The following is an 11,017-nucleotide window of genomic DNA, read 5'->3' on the forward strand; positions in this document are numbered from 1 at the left end:
TATTAAAACGAACGGTAATCGAAGCCGGAAGACTGTTCAAAAGTGCCACGTAATCAGCCACTGCTTTTTTTATTCTAGAAACCGTGTAAAAATGTGTCTCCCATTTCTTATCTGTCAGAAAAGGCCGGGTCCATGATGACTGGGCTAGAGGTGGTAATCGGTCACTCTTGTAAACTCGCGATTTGTTTGGAGCGCGTGTCTTCGACCATCATAATCGCCACTTGGCAGATGAGGTAGCGTGTGATGGCCATTTTGTCCATTAGGACAGTAGGTCTGAGAAGCAAAATAGCGTGAGCAAATTGAATAATCCTTGGAATTCTCAATAGCAATCTGTTATCTATAGCAATCTGTTTCTCTTCCCAAGGTAAGTGGGGATATCCCCTTTCTTTCTTTCTTTCGTTCTTGGAGAAATATAAAAATTTTGATACAAAATGCATTAATCTTTTAGTTTGAAAATAACTTTTTTATCTCTCTAAATTTGGTCCTCACCTTCTTAAAAACGTAATAATATTAATCAATTAATTAATTTTATATTATGGTCCTTTATTAATAATTTATTTTTCCTTTTTTTAGTATTCAAGACTTTTTTAATTATAAAATTATGAGACTTAATTAGGTTTAAAGTTATCCCTAATTACTTATCAAATTATATTTTAATTAATTTATATTCTAATTCACATGCATATATAAGTATAATTTATTTTTAATTCAACTATATATTAACTTTGCAATGAATGTACCAAATTATCTATAATTAAAAAGAAAAAATTATCATTAAGTTGAAAAAAATGGTTTACTGGTCAAGAATTTAAGTAAAACCAAACAAAAATGAAGAAAGGAGGGAAAAAAGGGAAAAGTAAACAACATGATGGTATTTTTAGTATTTATCAGTAAAACAAAAATTAGTTTGATTAATGGAATCCTGACATTAGTTACGTTGGCCAAGAGAGATAAAAGAGTATATTTTCAAACTCTAGGGAATAAATTTATTTTTCATTAAACCTCATAGTTGATAATTATTTTTCCTAATTGAAGTAAATATAATTTAAATATATTCAAACATAATTGAATTATAATGTAACCTCCTTAAAATTTAATGTGCTTCGGATTAGAGATGATATTCAAACTAGTTAAATTCTTTAACTGAATTTATAAAAAATTAAATCTCATGCTTTTGTAATTAAAAAACAAAAAATCTTGGATAGAAAGTAAAAAAAAATAAAATATTGAAATGAAGAAATAAAGGGGCATAAGCCAGATGGCCAGAGCACGAATTGAGGAAAAAGTGTCCTTCAATCTTAAGTAGCTTTGTTTATTGAGGGCATGAATATTATGAAATGAAAATCCGTGTAAATAAATAGCTTCGTTATTTTAATGCATTGTGTGTTGTTTCACGTATAGGTTCCGTCCAAGGAAACCACTGAGAATACTATTTCTTTGCATCTTCTGGGACAAATGAAATATGCCAAGGTTAAAGAACTCGACTAATAACTTGGCTGTACCCATATAACCTACAAGTAAGAATGTTAATTAATATCAAGGCAGATCATTATAGACTCTAAATTACAAAACAAAACAAAACAAAAATTGATGCAAAATCTGACATACTGTACACGATTATTCATCAGTTTTCTTTAGTACCAAAAGCGATAAAATTAACAGAGATATCGTCGGATAAAGACCATCTCCCGGTTAATGGGTTGTACACAAATCCGGCCATCTCTTTCACCTGTACAGCCAGCCATCACAAAGGTTAGTCATACCAGCAGGAAGAGTTCAATTATCAAAGTGATACTGCATGGTTTGCTTACATCAATTGAGGCGCGCTTTAAAATCATGGTGAGCTCTTCTGGGGTAAGGAAACTTGACCATTCATGCGTCCCTTTAGGAAGCTGCATAAAATCAAGTCACATGTTGTTAACGTATAACTAGCAACTATGATAAACAACAACAAAACATCTAACTGCCAGTGTTTTAAAATGTGCAGAGAATGCTTTCTGTAACCTCGGAGGCAACAGCTATGTCATGCTTGTTCCAGGGATAGTAGCCATATAAGTTCTGCAGGACACCAAATCCAGTTCTAAACAATACTATCTCATGGGAAATCTATACTTGTAATATAATTTAGCCAAATTTTTGAACCTGTATTCAACATTTTGCATGTGAATAAAAACGTATAGATGAGGAAAAAAACATAGAAACAAGACCTCAATTAGATTAATTTTCAGGCAACAAGATGTTAAGCATGAAAAGCGGGTCCTGAAAGTAAAGGTGAAATCTCTACAAGGAATTTGAATAAAGCACACAGATATATGGGTAAAATCACATATCAAAGCGGAAAAATAAATTTGATGTGCTGTACTTAAAAAGAAAATAACAGAATCATACCCACTGGAGCAGGTACTCTGCTGCAACAATGGCAGTTGCATATGATCTCATAGAACGGTTAATTGTTGAAACCACAGTAGCCCCTTCATGAACAGTTAATGCTGCGAGAGACTTGCAGAATTCAGCAGGATCTGCTACATGCTCAATCACCTTGAGTAAAAGTTATTGATTTACCCCCCCAAAAAAAAAGATGGATGCAAATTTACAACAAGGCATATAAAGAACGATTGAATGACTAAGATTTATTAAATGCTAAGTAACTTGAATAGGCCATAAAGTTTCTCTCAGCAATAGTGAGAGCACCATCAATCATGGTAAAGAACTAAAGAAGATCATAATAATAGCACTCTTTCAACAACCAGTGGAGACAGTTGGGGAGAGAGAGAGAAAGAGAGAGAAGTATTTGTCGAGAGGGAGCATACCTCTAAAGCAACCACTGCATCAAACTTTCTCTGTTCATCAACCAGCTTTTCTGTTCATGAGAATGTATCCGCATTAGCTATCATTTAAAGAAAAACACCAAACAAACTCATAAATGGACAGAAATGATAAACTAGCAGTAACAAAGATTTTTTATAACGGTCATAACTAATTCAAATCAGCCATGTCACTCCCATGGAACACAGTGTAATAAAAACAAATTTATTGAAGTCAAAATTACAATCTGCAATCATCATATAGGAGCTATCAAAGTACATGTGACCATCACGCGCGCCCAGATAAAATGGTTACAACTTCAATTGTCTTCAATATCTTTCATTGATTAAAAATAGGAGCTATCAAAGTAATACAGTAAATTTGACCAATTAGCCAACTAGCTGTATCAACAGCTTTCACACTCTGATACAATGTAGAAACTTGCTTGAAGTAAAAAACACCGAAAGGTCACAGTGGATGGAATACCAACCATGGAGATGGAATGTTCACCACAAACAGAAGAAATCTATTACAGTTACCATAAATTTGAGTAAAAACCCAGTGGCGGCAAATCAGCTAGCATTTCTCGTTTGCATTGATAAATTTTCCAGGTTATTGGCTCATGAAAGTCAACCAAGCAACATTGAGTTCATTGTAAATGGCCACTTACTCAGAAGAGAATCACACATATGGCAGTTCTAACAAATATTAAATTTGGGCACATTTTATCATTCAAATATAAACTTGGTTGCAGTGTCAGAAGCGGCAATCCAACAACAATGAATTCCCACAGTCCAATTCATCAAGAAATGTTACTATCTTAAAGATTTAAAAAAGGCATGCAAAACAAAGAAGCAATACCCATTTCAACACACCATAGATCTAGGATTACCAGAAAGATTAACCTACAGAGGAAGCATTAAGATTAGAATGTACCTGCTGTTGTACAACAATATTCAATAGTTGAAGTTGTTGGATCCAAATTCTGTAGAAACAGGTATCCATTTCAGGTCTAGAACACAATAACCATGATTGAGATACAGGCACTTGTCAATGTAAACTCTAAACTTGTAATTTGGTACAATAGTACTTAGAGACAAAAAATTCAAACTTGTAATGGTCAATTTACCATTAAACTAAATTGGAGATTTCAAATTTACCACTATTTTTTTGGGGGGCAATGTTACCACTCAGCGTCATTTTTTGGCGCAATGTTACCATTATCTGGATGGAAGAGGAATATTCCATCCAAAAATCTCAACATTCATTTAACTCTTGCCAACTGAAGAAAACTTAAAATAACTCTTTTATAAGTTTCAACTAGATAAATGAATGGGATTATTTACCAACAAAAAAAAAAGAAACACAAGAAAATATATTTTTATATATTTAAAACATCTTTCTTTTACATTTGTAAAAAAATCTATAACCATTTTTTAATTTTTTATATTTAGAAAACTATATTTGTACCAAAAACCATTTTGTAGTGAAAATACAATTTTTTTTTTCTTTTTTCCTTCTTTTTTTCTCTTCTTCTTTCCTTTTTCTCTGTTTGCCTCCTTGGCCACCAATTTGGAAGGAGCACCAGCAGAGGAAAGTTGTCACAAACCAAAACCACTTCCAGAGGCTGAATCTGGAGGGAAAGGGTCAAATCCCACTTCTACTGGTCAGATTTGGTGGCGAATGGAGCTACATTCGACCTTACAGGCTTTGGCCCAATGCTGATTGGATGCCAAAGGCCATCAAGAAAGCTATTAGGCGGAAAAGAGAAAGAAGAAAGAAAAAATATTAATTTTTTATTTTCTTTTACATGTTACTATTTGTTTTCTAAATTTACTCAACTCACAAATGTATTTTTATTTTAAAAATAATTTTAGAAATATAATTTCAATGTTTAAATATAAAAAGAAAATAAAAATGGTTATATATTTTTATAAATAAAAACATATTTAAAATATAAAAAATATGTATTTTCCTACAAATATAGAAAATGTTTTAAAATGTTTTTAGAAATTTCAATAGCATTTGATTTTCTTTTTCCTTTTTGGTATTTATCCCTCAAATTTATCTTTTTTTTTTGGATTTCAAATTTATCAAATTTAAATTTTGAAAGAAAAATTAATTATTTTTTCCACATTAACAAATGCTAATAGAATATTGGGATTCATGGTGGAATATCCCTTCTTCATCCAAATGATGGTAACATTGTACCGAAAATGGAGGTAGAGTGATAAAATTGCACCAAAAAAAAAGTAGAGTGGTAAATTTGGAGCTCCCAATCTTGGAAAGTGGTAAAAGTTTGAACTTTATCTCTCAAATTTGTAGAAAGAATCAATGATCTATAATGAAGAAAAGAACTTTGAATTTGCAAAACACAGCACCAGCAAATACTTACAACCCATCAAATAATCCACAAAATTATCAGAATATAAGTCAAAATATTTCTGGAATGAAAACTTAACTCAAATCAAAAAAGCTTGTTCTAAAACTTTTAATTGACTAGGTTTAGATATTTATTTGAGAAGAAAATATATTAATGATAGGAAGTAATTAAAAACAGAGATAGAATAAGTAGGGAATCATGAATTTGCTTAGGATGATTTCATAACAATGCAAATTCAGACACCGTGGACAAGCTAGAATGACTTGACTATTGACTAAATCTGTCACTTCAAGTCTTGAAAACTTATTTAGGTTAAAAATATCTAAGGTATATCCAATCACCCACCTAACTGGCTTGTTGTGCCTAACTAGACCAGGTAAAACCTTTCCTTCTCAAGAAATTTCCATATAAGTAACATATGCCTGATAAAATAACATAATCCAACTTGAACATATTCTTTAAGACATACAAGCTGTTGTTTTAAAGACAAAATGTAAGTAAAAAAAGCCTTGACAACACATACTATATTCAAAACCGTATTCCTAAAATAGATTGATCATTAAATATGCAATGACAACCTATTTATATTTTCAAACCCATGTGCACTTATCAATACTAAAATCAGCCAAGATGTACAAATGCACGGGGTAACAAGAATAGAAGAGGTAGTGCTGCAAAAACTAGAACATGTCCTACTATGAAAGTATACACTTGCATGTAGACAATTTAACACTATTTACAAATCATGAGAATGCTTGAAATGAAGAAAAAGAGCATACAGCATGAAGACGGGCTATCTTGATGTTTTTCTCTACTGCATCAATTCCAGTGACAGCTGCTCCCATTCGAGCCAAGGGCTGAGAGGAAAGAGAAAATAATAAATACCAGCAAAAGATCAAATTTAACATGAACGGTTTGCATCAACATCTAAAGAAAGAAGACAAAAAAGATATGTGGTAGATTTCCACTCCTCTTTCTGGTTTCCATGTTTCCTCTTTTTTCTTATCCATTTGTGATTTTGGCCATATAAGCCACAACTTTCTACCATAATCACATCTGCAAGCCCATTTATTCCTCTCCCTATTTGTAACATTTCATATAACTTCCTAAATTTAAAATCCTTCTCCCATTCAAGGTAACCACTGTGTGATCAAGGTCCCAAGTTGAGAATGTTAAGAGAAGGAACCTTTCTACAAGCACCAGCAACTTCATATCTAGTAGCCTAGTCTGCTAGTCATTTTGGGTACATATTGGAGACTCGTTGGGCCTGGGCAGGTAGCTCTTTCCTATCCCATAAATCCTCCCCTCCACGCCCCCCCCAACCTCTTCTTATTCCCTAGATTCCAAATTTGAGACCTACAAGATGTGTTTCAGGTTCCAGCCATTGGGATGTCCTCTTGGGGATAGAGAGTCATTTCTTGATTTTGCCTCACTATTTGTTCCTCAACCATTCAATTCTCATATGGCAGGGAATAGAATTTGATTATTCACACATACAGCCAATCTAAAAGCCTTGGTATCCAAGTATCAACAACATCACAAGGAACACAACATGCAGGACCCTGTTTCCCCAACTTGTTAATATCCTGGTTGTTAGTGGAATGGTGCCTGACCAGGATTTGACCATTTCACAACTATTACAAATTGATCATAGCCACTACTTTCCACTCAAGTAGGCTTGACTCCATCCTCACTATGTTGACCAATGGGACTTCAAGAGACACAGAGAAACTCCATAATATCATATTGTTTTAGGGTTATATTAACTGATTCTTCCATAAATTTCCTAAAATTGGATTGCCAATGAATGGAACTAATATAAAATGGTGAAATGCTTAAAGAAGATTGTGTTTACATAGGTAATCAAGAATTTGAGAATATCTAAAACGGAGACTTTAAGGCCATTCAATATCAGGGAACAAACACAGGATTTTCAAGAAATATTAAGCAACGAAGATGTCATTTACTGAGAATGTCATTTGCAATAAGCTGTTATGTGACTTCTGATTAGTGGCGCTTTTGAGTGAACAATGCAGGGTAACTAATTAGGAGTAGGTACATTGCCAGAATTTAAAAAACTACCAAATAATTTCTTATATGAAGAAAATTCCAGTGGCAGACATGCATAAATACCTCTGAAAGAATTCCACCACCGCAACCAACATCAATAATCCTTAGTCCTTCAAAAGGCCTAGCACAGAGAGGATCCTTTCTACGATAACCGGCAATCATCATATAAACCATATATAAGATCAAACATGCATAAACAAACACGACCAGTGCTTAAAATGAAAATTTCCAAAAATAAAAATTCAAAATTTGATGACATGATAAACTGAAAAACCAGTATGGCAAAGACATAGTTAAATTTAGTATTTACAGATACCAAAAAAGCCATCCGAAACAAAGTCAGCAGGTAAATTCTAGTGTTTCTGAAATAGAGGCAACATACCCAAAATGTCGGCAAAGAGTAGAGCGGATGAAAGCTAGCCTGGTAGGATTCATAATATGCAATGGTTTGAATGGACCTTCAGAATCCCACCTACAAACAATCAAAATGCTGAAAACAATCATTAAATATTTAAATTTATTTGTTAAATTGGCCTAAAAAAACCCCCGATTTTTACTGACCAAGTATCGGCAATGGCAGAGAACTTGGCGAGTTCGGGTTCCTTCAAAGAAGAGGGAGTTGAAGAAGGCTTGCTGAATCTGTTGTTAGATTTGGACTCGATGCTGTTCTGAGGTTCGGAAACAGGGAGTTGAGAAGGTAAATCAGAAAAGAGCCTCACATTGGAAAGGTTTCTCGGAAGGAATCGGAACCACCGAGGTTGGCTTAGGAGCTTCGAAGAAGCCATCGGAAAATATGCTTCAGATTCGGAGATTTGAGAGAAGGAAACCCGAAGCGAGGTTTAACGGCCTTCGATTCAAGCTCGGAATGGGCTGCAGCATTTTAGCCCATCCATAACAACCCCAAAGGAAAAAGCTTTAACTTTAATTCATGGGCTTTCATTTATGAATGCTTCATTTTTCTTTTGCTGCTTAAGCTAAACCAAAGTCGATGTTCCATGAATTTTGGCTATATAATTTACATAGAATTGTAACTAATCATTTGATAATTTTACCTCCGCTGATACGAAAATCCTGCATCTTGGCATCATCGCAGAGGTCAAATTCTATTATAGTTTTAAGATCTTAAGACATTCGACCATTCCTTGGAGAAATACAATTGATAAATATGTTTTCTCATGATAACTTTGTTCTCTTATGGGTGAATTTGTAAAATTAATTGGGAAATAACATAGTAGGTGATTAACGTAATACTTGAAAATACTCCTCAAATATTGAATAAAATTTAAATAAATTTTTATTTTTTTATCAAGTTCAATCATGTTTATGTACTTTTATTGTGAATCAAATAAACTTTTATTATTAATGGTTAACTAATTGTTGTTAATTAAAATATTAATTCTCATTTTTATATCATGTAATGTTAACATAGAAGGTAAAAAATGTCACTTAATCATGTCATCGTATCACATCAATAAATTTCGTCATTTCTATTACAGCATGTCAACGTGCTAAATCAATGCAACATTGTATAGAATGACAAGTAATATTTTGACTAATAACAGCTAGTCAATTATTAATTATAACAACTTTGATTCAAAATAAAAGTATAAAGATTTGATTGAACGTAATAAAAAAATAAAATTTTATTTAAACTTTTTTAAATAGTTCATAAGTTTTTTTATGCATTATAACTAAGCAATACTTTTCCCTATCCAAATTATATATTCAGCAAAGAAAAATTAATATACATATATAATATTAAATATATAAAACAATCGATACAAATCAACTCAAGTGTAATAAAATTAACTTGGTTTTTATATAAAGATAATACATTACATATATTCTTTATAGGTTTTTATAATTTGGAAATATTGTAAAATTTTTAATTATCAATTATACAAAATATATTTTACATTTTAACTAAACAATTATACAAAAGTATTGCTTTCATTTATGATACATTAGAGGAGGTTAGAATTCTTGATAAAATTGTGAATTTGTTGACTTAGAGTTGGCAGTGCAACGATACAAAGCTTTTATGAGATGGTTCCCATTCGACACCCTTTAACCCATCTAGAGGGTTTAAACAAGGAGATTTTTTATCTCTGTATTTGTTTGTACTTTGCATTGTGAGACTTACTCATGGGATTCATGCAATTGTTGCAAACAGTATATGGAAACCAATGAAGTTAAGTCTTAGGTGTCCACTTTTGACACGCTTATTTTTTGCCAGTGATTTTATACTTTTTGCAAAGGCTTCAATTGAGCAGATGGAGGTGATAAAAGAAGTCCTTGATGATTATTGTGCATGCTCTGGACAAAAGGTGAGTGTGGAAAAGTCTTTGTTTTACTGTTCAAACAATGTGAGTAAGGGTAGCATCAACAATCTAGTGAGCTTTTCTAGCTTTCATTATTCTGATGATCTTGGTAAATATCTTGGGGTTCTGTTATTGAATGGTCGTAAGGGAATATGTTCATTTAATAGTTTGGTTGATAAAATTAATTATAAGCTCAGTTCTTGGAAAGCATCAACTCTTTCTTTCGCAGGTCGTCTCACATTGCTTAAATTTGTATTGATGACTAGCATTCCCAACTATGTAACGCAAACAATCTTGATTCCCCTCACCATTTGCCAGAAACTTGAGAGATTGTGTAGAAATTTTCGATGGGGAAGTGATGAAAACCATAGAAAAGTTCATCTCATTAGTTGGGATAAATTGTGCCGACCCAAAGATGAAGGTGGTATGAGAATAAGGCAGTTGAAGCTTATAAATGAGGCCTTTCTTTTGAAGTTATTGTGGCAACTTATGAATAGACAAGATGCACTTTGGGTTAAAGTGTTAAATGGTAAATACAATGTTAATGTTCCTCGAAGACCCGAGAGCATTAAAGAACTGGAGCTTTTAATTTATGGGTTGTGTGAAGTCAGATGGATTATGGTAAACTTTTACTTCTAATATCAGATGGATAATTGAAGACAATATGTTGGTGAATTTCTAGAAGGATTCATGGCTAGGTGATAAAACTTTGGCATATGTTACATATAAAGTCAAAGGTAGGAGGAGGGGGACTAATAAGTGCCATCACCCCTCTTAAAATTTTAAAATTTAATAATGTTTCTTTGTTTTTTTAATATAGTAGTTTCACTCTCTATTTTTTAAAAGAATTTATAATTTTACCTCTACAAACATTGAATTTCTTATTTTCGCCCATCAAACATAAAATTCTAGCTCAACCACTGTCTAGAGTGGCGAGCCCAGCATTGGATAAGGATTCGATGAAAGACTTCATGAACTTAAATGGTCATTGGGACCATGATAAATTGTTTAATTGTCTTCTTTATGAAGTTGTGATGCAGGTGCTACAACCTATGCGTCCCATGTTAGCTATCTAGTAAAACGAACTGTAGTAGGGCTTATCTTTGTTGGGTTAGTTTGCTATTGCAACTGCATATAATTATTTAAGGAGCATATCGTCCTCAACAGCTATTGAGCTGAGTGGAATATGGCAAGCTGCATGGAGGTGGTAGGAGCCACAAAGGGTGAGAACATTTCTAGTTCAATGTTTGCATGGGAGAATTCTTACTAATAGAGAAAGGCAACGGCTCACATCAGATTCAGTTTGTTTACATTGTAAGATGGAAGATGAGAATGTGATACATGTGCTTAGAGATTGCATGGTGGCGACTTCTTTATGGGTAAGACTTGTCCCTCAACAAGAACGATACAAGTTCTTTTCACTGTCACTATGGGAATA

The 11,017-nt window shown here is 33.0% G+C and overlaps 1 protein-coding gene across 4 annotated transcripts; it reads right to left on the reverse strand.

The window, feature by feature from the left end:
* Positions 1–1,330: 1,330 nt before the first annotated feature.
* COQ3 (coenzyme Q 3) lies at positions 1,331–8,125 on the reverse strand. Of its 4 annotated transcripts, XM_021419519.2 has the most exons (11): positions 7,820–8,123; positions 7,641–7,730; positions 7,322–7,400; positions 5,968–6,045; positions 3,742–3,790; positions 2,811–2,860; positions 2,389–2,538; positions 2,005–2,058; positions 1,812–1,892; positions 1,609–1,729; positions 1,331–1,511 (listed from the first exon to the last, which is right to left on the reverse strand). In XM_021419519.2, exons 1-10 carry the CDS (start codon positions 8,041–8,043, stop codon positions 1,625–1,627), a joined length of 960 nt encoding a protein of 319 aa, XP_021275194.1. In that variant the 5' UTR covers positions 8,044–8,123; the 3' UTR covers positions 1,331–1,511; positions 1,609–1,624. The 4 variants fall into 4 exon arrangements, with proteins under 4 accessions (XP_021275194.1, XP_021275195.1, XP_021275193.1 ...); XM_021419520.2 differs by having other exon boundaries at positions 1,508–1,729; positions 7,322–7,379; positions 7,820–8,125; XM_021419518.2 differs by having other exon boundaries at positions 1,508–1,729; positions 7,820–8,122.
* Positions 8,126–11,017: the final 2,892 nt, after the last annotated feature.

This window comes from Theobroma umbraticum, unplaced genomic scaffold (assembly GCF_002168275.2).
Source record: "Theobroma umbraticum cultivar Fairchild unplaced genomic scaffold, ASM216827v3 scaffold_44.0, whole genome shotgun sequence".
NCBI classification, from domain to species: Eukaryota; Viridiplantae; Streptophyta; class Magnoliopsida; order Malvales; family Malvaceae; genus Theobroma; species Theobroma umbraticum.